Source organism: Hemiscyllium ocellatum, chromosome 9 (genome assembly GCF_020745735.1).
Source record: "Hemiscyllium ocellatum isolate sHemOce1 chromosome 9, sHemOce1.pat.X.cur, whole genome shotgun sequence".
In the NCBI taxonomy this organism is placed as follows: Eukaryota; Metazoa; Chordata; class Chondrichthyes; order Orectolobiformes; family Hemiscylliidae; genus Hemiscyllium; species Hemiscyllium ocellatum.
Genome location: NC_083409.1, coordinates 54411953 through 54432293, shown reverse-complemented (window position 1 = coordinate 54432293; position 20341 = coordinate 54411953). Strand labels below are relative to the sequence as shown.

Below are 20341 nucleotides of genomic sequence, written 5' to 3'. Positions count from 1 at the left end.
CCTCATTTACCATTTCTAATCTACCTAGCCTACACATGCCTGGCACTGCGAACAATTTAGTATGGCCGATGCATCTGTCCTCCACATCTTTGGACTGTGGGAGGAAATTGGAGCAGCTGGTGGAAACCCGAGCAGACATGGGGAGAACATGTAAAATCCACACAGATAGTCATTCAAGGCTGGACTTACACCTGGATCCCAAGTGTTGTAACGCAGCAGTGCCACCATGGAGCTGATGATGTGGTGATTGTTTTTGCAAACATTTTGAAGACTGGAGTTGGACTTCTGCAGTAAAATAAATATAAAACCATAGCAAATTGTGAAAAATAACATGTTTTTTCTTCAGCACTATTTCAACAACATGCAGAAGTAGCAGTGAATCTTTTTGTTGGATGCTGTATGACGCAAAAAATTTAGACTGCTGTATTTAAACGTCTCTTGCTTTTAGCATGAGAGGAGACTTTGTTTGGTCAGATAAAGTTTATATTTTACTAATGTGCTAAACCTTTTGTGTGATCAGGGTTGTTGAAATAACATTTAACTGTGACAGTTTTCGGAAAAACAAATTATTTTTTAAACAAGTATTTTCAATTGAAGTTGTATTGATGCAAGATATGTATGTGGATCTGTGTGCTGGAAAACTAGTTTTGTGAATGTTTTGTTGATTTCCTCACTTTCAAGTGTGGCAATTTCTGTAAACTCCAATAGTGTAGCATATGTAAAATGCATATCATTTGTACCATTTTAATTATTCTGTTATTTGATGATTGCTACTTATGTTTGTGAGGTCTATGTAACAAATCACCTTAGTGTTTTTACAGTTAAAAAACTACTTTGAAACCTCTTAACTTTAGCCCATAACCATTAAAAATCAATGGGTAGGTTTGCTCGCTGAGCCTTAGGTTTGATATGCAGATGTTTCATTACCTGGCTAGGTAACATCATCAGTGGCGACCTCCAAGTGAAGCGAAACTGTTGTCTCCTGCTTTCTATTTATATCTTTCTCCTGGATGGGGTTCCTGGGGTTTGTGGTGATGTCATTTCCTGTTCGTTTTCTGAGGGGTTGATAGATGGCATCTAGATCTGTGTGCTTGTTTATGGCGTTGTGGTTGGAGTGCCAGGCCTCTAGGAATTCTCTGGCATGTCTTTGCTTAGCCTGTCCCAGGATGGATATGTTGTCCCAGTCAAAATGGTGGTTTGTTTCATTGGTGTGTAGAGCTATGAGGGAGAGGGGGTCGTGTCTTTTTGTGGCTAGCTGGTGTTCATATCCTGGTGGCTAACTTTCTTCCTGTTTGTCCTATGTAGTGTTTGTGGCAGTCCTTGCATGGAATTTTATAGAAGACAGTAGTTTTGTCCATGGGTTGTACTGGGTCTTTTAAGTTTGTTAGGTTTTGTTTGAATGTGTTGGTGGGTTTGTGTGTTACTAGGATTCCAAGGGGTCTCAGTAGTCTGGCTGTTATTTCTGAAACTTCTTTGATATATGGTAAGGTGGTTAGTGTTTCTGGCTGTGTTTTGTCTGCTTGTCGTGGACTGAAATCTGCGCATTGTGTTTTTTGAGTATCCGTTCTTCTTGAATACATCGTATAGGTGGTTCTCCTCTGTTTTTCGAAGTTTGTCTGAGCTGCAGTGTGTGGTGGCTCATTGGAATAGTGCTCTGATACAGCTTAGTTTGTATGTGTTGGGATGGTTGCTAGTGTAGTTGAGTATTTGGTCAATGTTTGTCGGTTTACTGTATACGCAGATTTGTAATTCTCCCTTGTCCTTTCTTTCTACTGTGACGTCCAGAAATGCGAGTTTGTTGTCAGTTTCTTCCTCCTTGGTGAACTTTATGGCTGTGAGGGTGTTGTTGATGATGTTAAATGTCTCTTCTATCTTGTTTCGTTTTGTGATGACAAAGGTGTCATCTATGTAGCAAACCCAGATTTTTGGTTTGATGATTGGTAGGGCTGTTTGTTCTAGCCTTTGCATTACCGCTTCTGCTATGAATCCTGATAGCGGAGATCCCATGGGTGTGCCGTTGGTTTGTTTGTAGACTATGTTGTTGAAAGTGAAGTGGGTGGTGGGGCACAGGTCCACCAGCTTCATGGTAATGTGATTGATGGTGGTTGGTGTGTGTGTGATGGTCTGTTCTAAAAGTGTGGCGAGTATTTCCTTTGCCAGGTGGATGTTGATGGAGGTGAACAGTGCTGTTACGTCGAATGAGATCATTGCTTCGTCTTCCTCTATTGATGAAAATCAATATGTGAGCTTTATGTTAAATGAGTTGGATGAAAGACTTTGAAGAGGAAAGAGCTGCACATAAGATATCAATATTCAGTTTGTTTTTTTCTCTTAATTTGCAGGTAGAGCTGAACATCATTGAGAAGCTGTCTAAGTTGGTGCCATGTGAACATGAGGATCTCCTGAATATTACACTGCGCTTGCTACTGAATCTGTCCTTCGACACTGGTCTTCGGAATAAAATGGTCCAAGTGGGATTGCTCCCAAAATTGACTTCACTCATAGGTAATTTTTAAAAGCATAACCAGCAGACTAGATTTTCTCAGTTTTGTCTTTCCAATTTACTTATTCCATATGGTGTGCTTCATGTGTGATTTTCAAAGCAAATAGATAAGCAAATGGATTTATTAGATGAGTTGTGATCCAAAAGTGAGGAAATAGTTCTTATCTCCACTGAGCCAAGACCCCTCTTGCCGTGCAGATGCAAAGATTGGTAAGATGGAAGATTGGCACATGAAAACTTTAAAGGAAATTAGTTATGGTTCTGTATTGTGCACTGCTGGTGATCTCAGTTGTGCCTTAATAGAATGCTAACATTTGCATTTTATGGAAATTCAAGGTAAATTTGCAGGAGCCATTATGTCGTTACACTTACATAATTTCTTGAAGCCTGTAATCTATACAAGCTCATGCTGTTTTCAGTTATCCATAAGGAATGTGATTAAATTTCATTATTTAATAAAACATTATTACAGTTTACAAGCAATTTATTAAAACAGTAGGGACAGAACTAAGCAATAAGCAATTCAGTTTGTTGAGCTGTTCAGTTAGGTCATGACTGTGCACCTCCAATCCCTTTTCCTTCTTTTGCTTCATATCTCTTGATACATTTAACAAAGATGTATCGGTCTTGAAACTTCAATAGTCTCAGCATCCTTGCCTTTTTGACAAAGAAAATGTTTCAGATTTTTACTACCGTTTGTGCAGAAAGTGTTGAAATGCAATGATCACATCAGTCATGTCCTCGGAATGGTCTATGAATTGTGAATTTCTATGACTTATTTAGTTGGCTTTTCATTTGAGTGATTCAATCTTAGATCATAAGACATAGGAGTGGAAGTAAGGCCAATCAGTCCATTGACTCCACTTCGCCATTTAATCATGGCTGATGGATATTTCAATTCTACTTACCCGCACTCTCCCCGTAGCCATTAATTCCTTGCGTGATCAAGAATTTGTCAATCGCTGCCTTGAAGACATTTAACGTCCTGGGCTCCACTGCGCTCTGTGGTAATGAATTCCACAGGCCTACCACACTCTGGCAGAAGAAAGGTCTCCTCATTTCCGTTCTAAATTGACTCTCTCTAATTTAAGACTGTGCTCACTGCCTAACGGAAACCACTTCCCAGCGTCCACTCTTTCTAAGCCATGCATTATTTTGTAAGTTTCTATTAGATCTCCCCTAATGAATACAATCCCAGGATCCTCAGCAGTTCATCGTATGTTAGGCCTACCATTCTAAGGATCATCCGTGTGAATATCTGCTGGACACGCTCCAGTGCCAGTCTGACCTTCCTGAGGTGTGAGGCTTATAGTATTAATAATAACCAGTATCTCAACCCTATGCTTTAAGAAAGATAAAAGAGAAGTTTATTGCACAACTATTGCTGAAAGTCATTTGATTAGCTGTAGAGTAATTAGGTGTGATAGTTACAAAGATTAAAAGTAAACAAGGATAAATGATACTGTTTATTCTTAGACTGCAGGTGTTGCTGGTTAAGCCAATATTTGTTACCCATCCTAATTTCCCTGAAATGAGTGCTAGCTCGATCATTTCAGATGGTAGTTGAGAACCAATAAGATTGCTGGGGGTCTGGAGTTGTCTGTAAAACAGATCAGGTAAACATGATGAATTCTCTTTCCAAAAGGGTTTTAGTAGGTCCAATGGGTTTTTGCAGCCATCAATAATAGTGTTTAGGTTGCAACACTGAAACTAGCTTTTTTTAATTAAATTAAAATTTCTCCAGCAACAAACATGTGGTTTCAACAGTTCACATTTAGATTTACTCATCCAGCAACATGACCATTGTATCACCACCCTCTTAAAGGTGAATGGGTGATCAATTTAATAAGATTATTGTAGCCTATTTCTGAAGTGAAAGGCTTCAAGATTTTTGAATGCAGCATTGATTTAATATAATACAGCATTTTATTGATGATTTGATTTGAATAGCCTGTCAGGTTGACTCTCAGGATTTGAGGGAAAGGGACAGAGAGAGACATATTAACTTGTTTCTTACTAGGTCTGTGGTAATAGTCCTCGCAAATTGCCTGAACACTTTCTGGTAAAGTTGATTTCTCAAATCCTTCCTCTTTGTGATATCTTTGGAATTCTTTCCCTGATGGTGGCTTTCAGAGTTGTTCTTGGGAGGTTGTGCTTCAAATGGTTATTCTCACCCTGTCTTATATAGGTTATGTTGAAATTCTTCTATATCCAGCTGGACTGTAAAAGCCAGCAATCTATGAATATTTTAACATTTCCGTGAAAAGGTATTTCAGTGAACGCGATGCTCAACTGTTCAAATGAGTGCTGCACTTAATCTTGACTAGGAACAAGGTGGGGCATGTTGTGAGGTTTCCAGTTGATCACTCAACAGTTCAATTGTTACTGGACAGTTAGTTGGGGACAGTGAGAGAAAGTAAGCCAGAAGCAGGCTCCTTGCAGAAGATTGATGCTAGTGAGCTGTGCTGATGAGGTACGGAACTGATTATTGGCAGTTGAGGCTGAGTAAGAAATCTTAAGAACTGTTGGATAGCTTTCTGCAGTCAGGCCTCAGTGGAAGTCCTTTGGACCAGTAAGTGCAACTAAGAGTTGAGAGCGTAAGTGCACTTTCAAAATCCATAAGGCCATACTTTCAGGACACAATAGTGAAGTACCAGAACATGAGCAGTCATTGAGGCAATCCATGATGAACTGTATTTTGAGGGAATTTCAAAGCTAGTTGTTTGAAAAAGAATTGGATTTTTAAAATAACGTTTTATTCAGTTTTAATGACCCACAGTGTCATTAATGCCTGTGGATTGCTGAGAAATCAGTGGAATGTGTCCTGACTCACTTTGCTATTGGATTTGCTTTTTGGAGTATTTGACCAGTTTCTGTTGTTCATAAACAAATACAGATTGCTAGTGAAACTGGTAGCATAGAATCATAGGGATGTACAGCATGGAAACATACTCTCTGGTCCAATTTGTCCATTCCACATATCCTAGCCAGCACTTGGGCCATATTCCTCGAATTCCTTCCTATTCATATATCCATCCATGTGTGGAGAGAAAGCAGAGTCAACATGTCAAGTCCAGTGACTCTTCATAATAACTGATAACAGTGAGGAAAATGGATAATTTATATTGAAGGTGAGGTTGGGGGAGTGGTGTGGTGGGCGAAACATGAATGGATAAATAGAGATGGAGCCCAGCGAGAGAGATATGAAAGGGATAGACAAAGTGGTTATTGATACTAGGCCGGGACAGAAGAGAAACTGCATAAGTGATACTGAGCGCTGAGAATGGCATGGCTGTGCTAAAGGCAACCCGTGTCATAATAGGACTGGGTGTGGTGATGGGAAAAAAACACAAGGACAGAATCACGCTCTAAAATTATTTAATTCGATGTTGAGTACTATAGGCTGCAGGGTCCCTAAATGGATGATGAGATGTTGGTTTTTTTGAGCTTGTACTGCCCAACATTGAATTCAATGTCATTGATTCCCTTACTTACCTACCATTTTCATATCTCCCCCTCCTTGCGCTCTCGGCTTCACCACCACCAACCAACCTCACCTTCAGTATAATCACCACCTTTTCCATAGAAAAAGAAAGACACTTAATGGAACAAGCCCAGTAATTCTTATTTATTGTCATTGCTCTTGAAATGTCAAGTCCAATGTTTCAGAGAACACCTCTGGGACACCCGGACCAACCAACCCAACCACCCCATGGCTCAACACTTAACTCCCCTCCCACTCCACCAATGACATGTAGGTCCTTGGACTCCTCCATCGGCAGACCATAATAACACGACGGTTGGAGAAAGAGCGCCTCATCTTCTGCCTAGGAACCCTCCAACCACAAAGGATGAACTCAGACTTCTCCAGTTTCCTCACTTCCCCTCCCCCCACCTTGTCTCAGTCAAATCCCTCGAACTCAGCACCGCCTTCCTAACCTGCAATCTTCTTCCTGACCTCTCCGCCCCCATCCCACTCCGGCCTATCACCCTCACCTTGACCTCCTTCCACCTATCGCATCTCCAACGCCCCTTCCCCAAGTCCCTCCTCCCTAGCTTTTACCTTAGCCTGCTGGACACACTTTCCTCATTCCTGAAGAAGGGCTTATGCCCGAATCTCCTGTTCCTTGTATGCTGCCTGACCTGCTGTGCTTTTCCAGCAACACATTTTCAGCTCTGATCTCCAGCATCTGTAGACCTCACTTTCTACTTGAAATGTCAACTCTGTTTTTCTCCCCACAGATACTGCCAGACCTGCTGAACTTTACTAGTAATTTCTGTTTTTGTTTCAGATCTCCAGTATCCACAGTTTTTACTGTATTCCTGTTATCTATTTCAGGTTAATTCTGGATGTTAGAATTATAAGTTGTGTTTTATGTATATATTGTAAATTCTCTTCCTGTTCTAATTTTGTATAGTAGAAGGTTTTGTTCTCAACAGTGGAATCTCATTTCTTTATTCTTTCAGTCAGTGCTTGGGATCTCACTTCGATAACTTAGAAGAAAGTTACCAGTCCATAGTCAGATTATAACATAAATTTGGTGGGTTGGTCTTGAAGTCTCAAGATCAAGCCTGAAATTGGCTTTAATCCAGAAACTGTTATATCATGCTTTTATTTTAAATATTGGGTTGCATAGGCATGGAGCATTGCTCTTTCTTCTTGCTTTTTAATCAAGGTAATTAAGTTTTAACTGTTTCAGCCATTGGCTTGAATAGCCCTGAAACAGTTAAAACAGACGTTGTTGGCAACAGGCTTCATCTGATGAAGAGTCACTGGGCTCAAAACATTAACTCTGCTCCCTTCCCACAGATGCTGCCAGACCTGAATTGGCCAGCAATTTCTGGATTTGTTTCAGGTGTCCAGCATCCACAGCTCCTTGTTTTAGATGAACTTAATTAGCTCTCTTTGTCAGATTGTATTGAGCTCGGAAGGAGCTATTTTTTAGGGGAGCCGTTGTCAAGGAGTTGGTTTACTGTTGGAAATGTCAGTTGTATTTCAAAAATTCTCTTGTAATTTTTTCCTACCGTAAGTACTATCTAGTTCCAATACACAATGATAGCCATCTGACATCTGGAACAGAATTTTCTAAGACTCTGTGTCTATTTTAAAGACAGATGGGTTTTCTTTCCAAAATATTTAATATAATTATGTAATTGTAACATTATATTTCAATGCTCTTGGCTTTCCGCCATCAGAAGAAATAATTTGTCTATTTATACCCATGCAATTTCTTTTACTATTTTGAACACCTTGATCAGATCAGTTCTGAAGAAAGGTTGTTGGACCTGAAATGTTAACTCTGCATTCTCTCCACAGATGTTGCCAAACCTATTTTCTATTTTGTTCCAGATTACTCGCCAATGTTTTATACTTGAAGCAATACAAATCAAACGTGAGCCACAGATTCACTGATACTGAGAAATATGTAGGTACAGGTCATTTGCTGAGTCACTAATGTCAGTGCTTTTCTTCCATGATAAATTAATTCTTACTATACTTTCTTATCTTCCCTTCCAGTTTGTTTTCCTTCATTTGTTATCCAGTGGTGGTGATCAACATTGTGTTTTGTCCTTAAACATAATTCCATCCCCCACAACTCTTTGTGAAGAAAATGCTGTGCTAACTGTACTGAAATACCTTGCATTTAATCTGGCAGTGATTGTTTCTCATGGTTAAGGTTGAGATACTGTCTACTATCTAAACTAAACAGTAAATGTTTGAAGACACTCTATAGGTCAGGCAGCATCTGTGGAGGGAAACAGGTAATGATCAGGTTGATGATATTTCTTCCGAATTCATCTGTGTGTCTGATCCCACTTTTTAAAACAGCGGTCCTATTGCTCTGTTATCTTGATTCTTTGAATAAGAAAGCATCACCGTTCAAGTCTGTCTCCTTCTGTATTTTTTTAACCTGGCAATGTTCTCATGAGTTTGTTTCTATTACCTCAACATTTTTGATGTAGTGTGATGTTCAGTAGTATGCATCTTGTAACTGATGTCTTTGATAGATTTTTTTTGCATTCATTATTGCCTCTCTTAATATTCCATGCCTCTAGTGTTTATGCTTAGCACCAATTGGATACCAAATTGGCTTGGTGGTAAGAGACAGAAGGTGATGGTGGAGAGTTGCTTTTCGAACTGGATGGCATGTGACCAGCAATGTTCCACAGGGATCCGCTGGGTCCACTTTCGTGTATCATTTATATAAATCATTTAGATGAGAAGGTGGGAGGCATGTTTAGTAAGTTTGCGGATGACACCAAAATTGATGGTATGGTGGACAGTGAAAAAGGTTTTCTAAGATTACAAAGAGATCTTGATCAATGGGTTCAATGAACAGAGGAGTGATAGAGTTTAATTTGGGTAAATGCAAGATATTGTATTTTGGTCAAGCAGGCAAGAGCAGGACTTGTCCAGGGCCCTACCATTAATTGTGTAATGTTGTACGACAGGGAGATCTCAGTACATAATTCTTTGAAATTTGCAACACAGGTAGATGGTGATTAAGAAGGTGTTTAGCACACTTGCCTTTATTGATCAGATCTTTGAGTATGGGAGTTGGGACATCATGTTGAGCTGTTATGGGACATTGGTGAGGGCCCTTCTGAAGTACTGTGTGCTGTCCCTGCTATAGGAAGGAATTGGAGAGGGTTCAGAAAAGCTTTGGCAAGAATGGAAGGTTTGACTTTTTAAAAATAGGCTGGGACTTTTTCACTGGAGCATAGGAAATTGAGGTTCATAAAATCATGAGGGGAATAGATAAGGTGAATGGCAAGGGTCTTTTGTTTAGGGTGAGGGAGTTCAAAACAAGGGGACATATTTTTAAGGTGAGAGGAGAAAGGTTTTAAAAAAGACATTGGAGTAATGTTTTTACACAATGATTTCATGTGTGGAATAAACTGTCAGAGGAAGTGGTGGATGCAGGTTGAGTTACAACATTTAAAAGACATTTGGATAAGTGCATGAACAGGAAAGGTTTTGGAGGGATGTGGGCCAAATACAGGCAAGTGGGACTAGTTTATTTTGGGAACATGATTGGTGTGGATTCATTGGACTGAAGGATCTGTTTCTGTGCTGTATGAGTTTATGACTAAGATTATATCGTTTCACACTTACATTGAATTTTACCCTTCACTTCTTCATTCATCCCATTTTAATAATAACCATTTGTTTGCTGAAACGTTTTCAACCAATCTGTTCAGATATGTTATGTCACATGTCTGGAGCAGGTGGGGCTTGAACCCACCCTTCTGGATCAAAAGTAATGGGAGCCTTCTTTTTGGTTCTGTAAGCAGTACTATTTTGATTGCCAATACAATCAATTTTGATGTCTGCAAATTTTAACACAATACCATCTGGACCTTTCTCCAAATCATTGTTATAGCTCAAGGAGCAGAAGTAGCTGAGAAGAACCCTGTGAGATAACACTTACCATGCTGTATGACTCTGACTGTGACTGCCCATTACCAAATATTCTGGACAACCTATCTGTAACTCCTCATTGTTTTCTCTCAAAGTTTTTAATCCAGTTGTCATTCTGAATTCCATATCACTTAATCTTCTCTAGTAATTATATGAGAGGTACTTTGCTTCCCTAGCATCGATACGTAAGCATTGTGCTACCTCCAGTGACCAAGTCTGTTATCTCCGTAGAGTTATATGAAGTTTGACAAGAATGTTGTCCCTTTTGACATCTGCACTGGTTACTTGTAGGTTAGATGCATTAGTCAGGGGTAAATATAGGGTGGGGGAATGGTCTGGTGGAAAAAAAAGGGGTGGCACGGTGGCACAGTAGTTAGCAATGCTGCCTCATAGCACCAGGGTCCTGGGTTCGATTCCTGCCTGTCTGTGTGGAGTTTGCACATTCTCCCTGTGTCTGCGTGGGTTTCCTCCGGGTGCTCCGCTTTCCACCCACAATCCAAAGATGTGCAGGTCAGGTGAATTGGCCATGCTAAGTTGCCCACAATGTTAGTCAGGTGGGTTTGGGTGGGTTTCTTTTCGGAGGGGGGATGTGGACTTGTTGGGCTGAAGGGCCAACTGTCGAGAATCTAATCTAAAAATCTAATCTAATCTAAAGTTTCTCTTTGTACATGGTAATTTCAACCCTAATCAAAGTTAAAAATCACACAACACCAGGTTATAGTCCAACAGATTTAATTGGAAGCACACTAGCTTTCGGAGCAGCACTCCTTCATTAGGTGATTGACAACACCGGCATCTCCAAATCAACCCAAATCAAAGAATTATTTTTAAACTAATGCAGACATGAGGCCAACTGGCCTGTAACTAAAATGAAGAACTGTGGATCCTGAAGATCTGAAACAAAAACAGAAATTGCTGGAGCAATTCAGCAGGTCTGGCGGTCTCGCTGGAGAGAAAGCAGATTAACGTTTCTAGTCATGACCCTTCTTCATAACCTGTAATTACATTGAATTGCTCTGCATAGCTTCAGTCTCTAATCATCCAGCAAATCTGTATTCAAAAGCTGACTGAAATATTATTTCCTCCATTTCCCTCTGAATCCTTGGAATCTTGCAGTAGGCCATGCAGAGGTTTATGACAGTCTTCCCAGAGAAATGCTGCTTTTCCTTGCACTGCTTCTTCTGAGTGCAGAAGCTTAAATAGGGGCTTGCAGAGCCATCTGGGAGGGTATGGATATAAACAGTCACCTTTTTTTTTCTGGAGCATCACCATGATGTGGTCTTTCCACCCATGCCAATTCTGGCCAGAATTGAACGGGCTAACTAGTTTCCAGTTTTGCTAATTTTGTTATTACCCTTTTACTCTTAACTAACATGGTCAAGAAACAGGCAAACAAAAAAAATTCTATTCCCCAACCTGACTGGAAAATAAAAATAAGGTATCTTAACTTTTCAAGTGTAGTAGTAGATCAACACCCCATTAACTACCATTGGACCTGGCTGTTTCCCATCCTGTACCACCATGATTTAGTGGTTGGTATAGGAAATTGCAGTGAGTTCAATGTAAATTAAGTCATAGGCCCTAATCGCATGAAAAATTATAATTTTTATCTTTATTAGCTCTTTCATTCTTTTGGTTGGAGCTAAATCGAAATCTGTTCAAAACTGTCAATAGGTGTGCCAGTGACAGAAACATTACTTTTTCTTCCCTGAAGTTTATTCTTTGAACCTCCTAGTCATTGTTTGAAAAAAAGCAGGGTTACATTTGCAGTATTAGCCCTAAGGACGACAATTGAGATGTCTGAAAAAGATTCAACAGTGACCTCTAGTGGGCAATGTTTTCACACTATTTTCATTCCTGTGGCTCCTGCCTCAATTGCCAAAGACCAGCTGCCACTACTTGTGTAATATGTTAGTTGGTAGGTTGTTGAGTACATCATAACCACAAGCCTAGCTATTAATACAAAAATATAGGTTTTGACATTTAAATAAAAGCAAAATTAAAACCTTTCCAGTGACAGCATTGTGAATTTTTCCAGACATATGGATAGCTAAGTAGTTGATGTGACTAATATTTTTAGCTTAATACAGATTTAAGCTACATTTTTAAGACAGTTTTTCTTGTTTGCTGACTTGAATTTCAGTTGTAAAGTGTAGCCTTAAGATGACTAATTGGCTCTTGAGTTAGAAAACAATGACTCATTTATTATAGTTAATCTGTTTCTAATGCAAGGGTCCTCTTTAGCTCATTCCAGGCAAAGGAATTTTTTCCAGCCATAACCAAGCCCTCTAATTGGCATGATCGTAACCACTACTGATGTATCTAAATGGCTACATTTTTTAAAGAGTGGTATTTCAACTCTAGTGCAATCCCCCTATGGAGCTTTTGAATTGTGAAGAGTTTTGAGTTGAAATATTGATACTGCAAGAAGTAATTGGACTAAATCTGCAGTAACGATACTTTTGAAAGCCATAAGAGTATCTTGGGAAAAGAGGTCTGATTGGATTTGATAGTTTCTTTTTCTAGACGAGTCAGCATTTGAAACAATAGATATCACTTCAAGGCGACATGGTGGATCAGCGGTTAGCACTGCTGCCTCACGGCTCCAGGGTGCCAGGTTTGGTTCCACCCTCTGGCGACTGCCCATGTGGAGTTTGCGCATTCTCCCCGTGTCTGCGTGGGTTTCCTGCGGGTGCTGCAGTTTCCTCCCACAGTCACAAAGATGTACAGGTCAGGTGATTTGGTCATGCTAAATTGCCCATAGTGTTAGGTGCATTAGTCAGAGGGAAATGGGTTTGGATGGGTTACTCTTCGGAGGGTCGGTGTGGACTGGTTGGGCCGAAGGGCCTGTTTCCTCACTGTAGGGAATATTTCTCATTTTAAAAAAATTAAACAAACATTCTGGTGGAATCCTTCATTTGAGTTTAATTTCTTTAACTTTTGGACATTCTCATTCCTCTTGATCTTATGGCCTAGAGATTATCGTCAAACATTTATCAAGTGATTTCTGCCACTATTTTCAGCCTCCAACCAAAGTCCTTGCACTCCTGTCACCAATTTTGTTCCCCATTCTGGTGGTTGAAGCTAAACCAGGCCTTGTATAAGTTTCTCATTTTGTTTGACTGATTTTTTTTCTCAACAAAACCATCCATACCCTTTCTCTGCCCCTTTAGCCTTTGGCAATCTTGCATTTCCTTTTGTAAGTTAACATTCTCCATCCTAGTTCTACTTGTTAATCTCTTCCTTCCTCCAAACCATAACTTGTAGTAGAACCATCACCTTTTCTCAAAAATCCCTTGCTTGCTACCTTGAAAAGTTTTCCAAAAAGTCACCGATTTGGTCACTTGTCCTGCTAAGACTTGAAGTTGGTTTCTAATCCTCTTCTATGCTGCCTTGTATGATACTTTTCAATATTCAAGCAGCTACATGAATATACGTTGTCTGGGTGCACAGTTATTTTTCATTAGCACTTTCTTAGCCTGAAAAATCTTGTTAAGCTATGTGGACCTGAGCCTGTATCATAGAGTGAAATAGTTATGTTGCATGGAGCTGTCACTTAATTTTCAATGACAGAATGCCTTGGTTAGACACTGCAAGACTCAACTCGTCACACCCGTCACTCAGTAAAAAGACCCAATTATGCATTCTCTGTTTTCTGCCAGGTAGCCAATCAGCTATCCTATAATTGTTACCCTAAACCACAAGCTCCTACTTCGCCACTAACATGTTCAATCGCACCTTGTCTAATGGCATAATTACAGAGAGATCTGAGAATTCTTGTACATTAAATACAAAGCATTAGCATGCAGGTGCAGCAAGTAATTAAGAAAGCAAATTGATTATTTTCTGGGGGTTGGAGTTTCAACACTCTCAGAGTGTTGGTGTGGGTGCACTTGGAATACTGTGTATAGTTTTACTTGATGTATTTAAGAAGGTATTGGAGGCGGTTCAAAGGATGGTTACTAATCTGTTTCCTAGGATGAAGGTATTGTCTTAATGAAGAATAGCTAAACAGGTGAGGTCTTTATTCATTAGTTTTAGAAGAATGAGAGATGATCTTATTGAGACAGACATGATTCGGTAGCGGGGGGAATGCTTTGCAGTAGATGTTGAGAAGATGGTGGAGGAATCTTGAACTGGGAGACATAGTTACAGAACAAGGGGGCATTCATTTAAAGCTGAGATATGAAGGGATTTCATGTATTTGAGGCAAGTAAATGTCTGGCATTCTCTACATCAGAAAGTTATGGGGGCAAGATCACTGAACATATTTAAAGAAGTAGATTTGTTCTTGAAATATCGTAAAGTTGAGGCCTATGGTGAGCTGGCGGGAAAGAGGAGTTGCGGCCTGGACAAATCAGCCATGATCATAGTTGAATGGCAGGGAATTCTTGAGCACTGAGTGACCTTCAGCTTCTATTCCTTATGATCTGTAAATCCAACTACAGTATATCCACTTGCTATTCTTTATCCATGGCACAGTTTACCCCTTAGAATCATAGAATTCCCTACGATGTAGATGAAGACCATTTGGCCCGTTGAGTTTGCACCTAGATCCGCCCCATCCTTGTAACTCTGCATTTCCAATGGCTAATCAACGTAGTCGACATATCCCTGGACAGGGCAATTTAGCATGGCTAATCCATCTAATCTACACATCTTTGGACTGTAGGAGGAAATCCACACAGATGCAGGGAAAACATACAAACTTCTGTGCTGTATGTCTCTGACTCCACACACAGTCACCCAAAGCTGGAATTGAACTCCTATCCCTGGTGCTGTGCAGCAGCAGTGCTAATTACCGGGCCACTCATGATTTACTACAACTATACTAGCTTGATCCCACACTCCCATAGTTTAGGTTAAAGCTTCTCTACTTCCTGGTCATTAGTCACAGCATGGTTCGGGACAGGCCACACTTTATCGTGTAATGATGCCAGTTTTGCTTTGTAATTGATTCATGGGATGTGAGTATCACTGGCTGGACTAGCATTTATTGCCCATCCCTGATTGTCCAGAAGACAGTTAAGAATCAACCACTTTGGCTACATGCGACGTGAAAGGCAAGTAATCAGCAATGGTTTCATGGTACATCGTTAAACTCTTATTTCCAGATTATTATGGTGGGTTTCAAATTCAGGTCCCCAGAACATTACCTGAACCAGTAGTCTAATGATAATACCACTCTAAGCTACAGGTACTGTGGAGATTTGTATGGAGGATCTCTTGTTTGCTAGACAGATGCCTTAACAAACTGAGCCACGGTATCGCTAGCCCCCTACAAACCGGAACTCCCTTCTCCCACTCCTGTCTTTGAGCCAAGTATTCTTTTCACTAATTTTGTGTGCCCTCCATCAGTTGGCATGCGGCTCAGGTAATGATCCATAGATGATTATCCTGGAGATACTGCCACAAATCTCTGGAGCAGGTGGGACTTGTACCTGGGCTGTAGTGAGGACTGCAAGATGCTGGAGAGTCCGAGTCGATAAAGTGTGGCATTGGATTAAGCACAGCAGATCAGGTAGCATCAGAGTTGATGTTTTGGGCATAATGCTTTCCAGCGCCACACTTTATTAATGAACCTGGGCTTACTGGCTCAAAGGTAGAGACATAACCACTGCATCGCAGGAATCTATTTTTATGCTGCTCGTGCCATTCTGCATCGCAAGCCAACTGAGCTAACCGACATCTCGACTCTTCCCAACAAACTGTCAAAGCAGGATCTCTTTCCTTGTTCTCTCTTGTCATAAATATGGACAGTGACTGGATCCTCCCAAACTCTGACGTCGAGAGGCAATGTAATGTCTGCACCTGAGAACAGTGTTTATTCCCCCTCAGTATTCTGTGCCCAATGACCACTGTTCCTTTTGCTCCTGCCCCCCTTCCCCAGTTGAATGACTTCCTCTATCGTGGTGCTTTCTAAATTTGCTAATTATAAGGAAGGACTAAGACATCCATCAGTTGTTAATTTCCAAATTTCACCAGTGAGCAAATCATTTAGATGTGAAAGTGTAACGAATCACTTCTTCTAACAAGAGAAATGAAATTTCATTAATCCCAGGGGCTTTTTTGGAATATTTTCCAGATAATTGCATTGTAATATGCAACTGGAATGTTACTATAGTACCTGCAAAGTAGCAAATATTTTTATGGATTTTGAATTTGTTGCATTTCAACTTATCCCTAAATCACTGTGAATTCTAAATTTAACGCAATTTACTTCATGATGAGTTATACTTTTTAATCTTTCAGATCTCCATGTAATTAATTAATATTTATGGCCAATTAATTCCTGCTTTTCCTGATTTAAAGTTACCTGCTTTGTGGTATTCCTGTAAAACAGACTTGGGGTTTGTTTCAAAAACTTTACTTCCAGTTTCAAACACTGTCAGTCATCCATGTTGGTGTTGAACATCCTTTAACTTGCATTTTTGTGAGATAATAAGTACTCCGAGAAAACCTTTCATGTGCCATCAGGAAAAAGCTTTCATTAATCCATATCCCCTTTTCCAACTGCTTCCCCAATTTCTTGGTATTATTTTTACATGGAAACTTATTTTAGTAATGTGTTGAATATCTTATGAATGGAGTTTCTAGTCTTATGGAAAAATCTGAAATAAAGACAGATTACTCTACCACTAATGTTCAATAGCTTTTGAGCTAGAAATGAGACCCTAAGAATCTCGATTTGCTTACTACATTTCATCTATTTCACATTGCTTTGTTTTTTTTAATCTTGATTTTCTTCTTCCAAACTTGTTTAATACCACACGTTTTATCCAGGAGATCTGTTGGACTTAACTTTTCATACCCAAATTAGCATGTTTAAACTAAAGAATTATTCGAAAGCTAATGAGCAATTTTGAATCAATAATTTGAGGTGTTAGGGCACATGGCAGGTAGTTGTTAAGTATATGGCTCATCCTTGCTAGGATGGAAATTGTGCTCAGCTTTGTCGTCTCCAAGTATATATTTTGTCCACAATGTATTTCCTATATGGTTAGTTTTTAAAAAAGAAATTTAATTTGTATACTTAATATTATTGACAATAATCCTCAGGTTTGGGCTAGTGTAAATGATTCAGTGTTGCTGTTATGTTTTCAGTGACAAAGTACCAGAGACAAGCAGTCCTCCATCTTAGATTACACATGTAAGTTCTAATTCAAGACTTTGTTTTCTTGCTGATCCATGTTTCATAATACACCCGGGAAAATCTGTATCAACCAATAGTTTTAATGTGATTTTGCTAGTAAGTTTTGGTTTAGTGCACCTGCATCCAGAAATAATATCCTTTCACTTTTCCCTGATGAGACTCTTGAAATCCAGAAGACGGACACTGAATTGAATTGTCTCAGTTAATGGTCTGTTTACTACAAAACTATAGCTGCTGTCAAAGTGGCATTGAGATTTCTTGCTTTTGAAACTTGCTCCAAATTTCTTTTTAATTTGCATTCCATTTTGATTCACTGGTTCTTGAGTAGAATTTCCTTTTGGTGGCATTAACGAAGGAAGCTGACCACGTCTTCTGACCCATGTTATGGAATTATATTAATGATATTTATATTGTAACAGGCAATCCTATCCTTACAACTGAAATGATCCCTTGGGAAGAAAGTAATGGAAGAATACACCAATTTAGTTCATTTTCAGAATTCCTCTTGTGTCTGTAATGTGAAGTTAGTCTTGCTCTGTTTTGGATCACCATCACTGTCCCTTAAGAGTTAATATTGTACGCTGCATTTTGCTGTTTGTCTGATACCTTTTGCTTGCCTAGTTTACATAAAAATACTGCCAAAATGTGTGTATTGAACTTAACTACCTCACCAGACTTAAGGGTACAATTAATCTTGCAGATTACTATAAAAGAGGCCCTTATTGCTACTGTAGTTCTTCTTTACTTTTAATAGACCATTTCTTGTTATTTTAGGGCCAATCTTTTGCTATTCAGCTTATAAACAATCATACATTTTCCTACAAATGAAGTGAGGCAATAGCAGGGGTCAGATGTGGCAAAAACCCTAACTAAAACCATCTGCCACAGCTGGTGGGGGCGTGGTAAAGTTGTATGAGGATTGCTTGAAATTATTGATGTCAGTAAAATTTATGCTTCCTCCTGTTTTCTCAATTAAGTAGAGATGCTTTTTTTTCCTGGTGTTGGACTGGGCACAGATGGTTTTAATAGATCATGTGCAAATATTACTGCAGTTTCTGTCTCTGTAGGGCACACTCCTTCAAAAGGATATAGTTTGCAAATAGGTTGTTAAATGTGAAGTGCATATCATCGGTGAAATCCAGCAAACCAGCATATCTTGTTGAATGATTAATTCAATCAGTTGATTCAAGTCAGTTTTGAGTTGGATTGAATCCCGCACTTATGAAATAAACTATCTAATTAAGATTTTAATTAAAAATTTAGAAACATACTGATGTATTAATGCTGAGAAATTATATTCTATTATCACCTTCACATTTTAGCCCAAGAGTTGCATTTCTTAAAACAAAACACAGCAGTATATGTATGAAAATTTTTGAAATGCATTTGCAAAAACAAGGAGATTCATTAACTTCCATTCACCTGTTTCTGCTTGTTGCTTTCTTCTCACTTAGCTTCCATTTACATTATGTTACTGATTTGTCATTAGTAACGACAGAGTATAAAGCACAATTTGCAGGTTTAGAGCTAAACTGTGTTCAGAGTTCTGCAGCGCACAGCTTAGTTCTTTTTCTTATATCTAAGTTAGCGGAGCATAGTGCAGAAATCTCTGACTTCTCCTTGCATTAACACAGATTTGATCCTTTTTCTGGGGTTCACTGGATTATGTGAGCACTTTAAGCTGGTTTCATGTTGAATAGTATTAAAAAAATGCACCTTTGACAACACCAGTGTACACCATATTACTTTACAGGCATAAATACTTTTGATTGGAAGTCACATTTATAAAACTAACTATTATAGTACCTGCATTAAACTTGAACCACAATGAAGCGCTTTAATGATGCATATGTATCACTACTTGGCTTTAATGTGCTTGGATGTTGGGTAGTATCTGACTACTCACTCACACCCAAAATCATTCTGTATGAATGAGGCTTGGCAATAAAGCTGTGGCTTTGAAAGCAAAAGTTATTTGATCACGCTCTTATTGGCAACAGCACAATAGATTGAAGAACTTTTCCCCTCTGTATATCTCACTGTCTGTCAAATCCCATATCATGATTAATGGCAGCTATGTGATGTCAGCTTGTCATTACTGGCCAGTAAGGTGATTTTTCATTTACTTGCTCATTTAAACGTTTAAAAACATTAAAAGAAATGTTAGGTAGCAGAGCGAAGTTGTGATCAATTTTGGGTTTATTAAATTTTTCAAATACTGTAATTTTACAATGTACATGGATCTTTTATTGCACAAGTTTTCAAATGTAGAATTGCTGAATGGGTTCTATGATATTGGGCTCATCTTGGTGTGAAAGGATCAGGCAAGGTGGAATTTTTGAAGTGCACCCAGGAGAGCTTTTCATGCCAGTATGTAAATCGTCCTACTAGAGATGGGGCAGTACTACCTTTGGTGTTTGTTGATCAGCATAGACATTGGGGCCTGTTCCTATGCTGTTTGACTCGATGACATTAATACCACGTTTATATAGTCAAAGTGGCTAAAGTTATACCTTGCGCAGATCTGCGTAGTTATCATAACCCGGAACTACTTCGTGACAGCATGACTTTCTTTAGTTTTATTAAAGACTTGCCCTCTGTCACAAGTGGAGTTAATTTAAGATGATTTCAGTGTTTAGCTGTTTTCATAATTCCTCTGTTAATGAAATAGTCCATGTCTGTGCGCAGCAAGATCAGGAGACATTCAAACTTGGACTGATAGCATCAACACTGTGCATGTACTATAAATGGGCCAACTCCAGATAGGAAGAGTTGAACCACTTTCCCTTGACTGCAATCACCATTGACCAGAAACTCAGCTCAAAAGTTGTGCATTGCAATGAGTGGCTCATCTCCTGATATATCCCTAAGCATCTTTTGCACCTACAGTCCACAAATCAGCTGTGTAATGGAATGCCTTCCCTTTATTTGGATGGGTGCAACAGTAGTAGCAATAAATGCTGACCACCATCCAGAACAAAGCAAAAGGCTTGATCAGTACCTTATTAATCAGCTTAAAAATCTAACCCTTCCACAAGCTGTGGTGCTTTCTGTCTGAAGGAAACACAATTTGCCATGCCTTTTCTTGGCTGTACCTCCTGAGTTTGCAGGTTCCATCATCTAGGTAGATGAGCCGAAGGTGAATGCTAACATATTCAAAATTCCCCAAAAACGCATGCTGTCTTCACTCTGGCTTGTGCTGTCATTACTTCATAATCACTGAATCAAGACTTAACAGCACTGTGGGAGCAACTTCATCGTT

The 20341-nt window shown here is 39.3% G+C and overlaps 1 protein-coding gene across 2 annotated transcripts in view; it reads left to right on the top strand.

The window, feature by feature from the left end:
• Positions 1-20341, top strand: part of kifap3a (kinesin-associated protein 3a) — a 224797-nt gene that overhangs the window by 94351 nt on the left and 110105 nt on the right. For both annotated transcript variants that reach the window (XM_060829756.1, XM_060829757.1), the window contains exon 10: positions 2347-2505. In XM_060829756.1, the coding sequence (XP_060685739.1) occupies positions 2347-2505 (159 nt within the window). The remainder of the gene's footprint in view (positions 1-2346; positions 2506-20341) is intronic.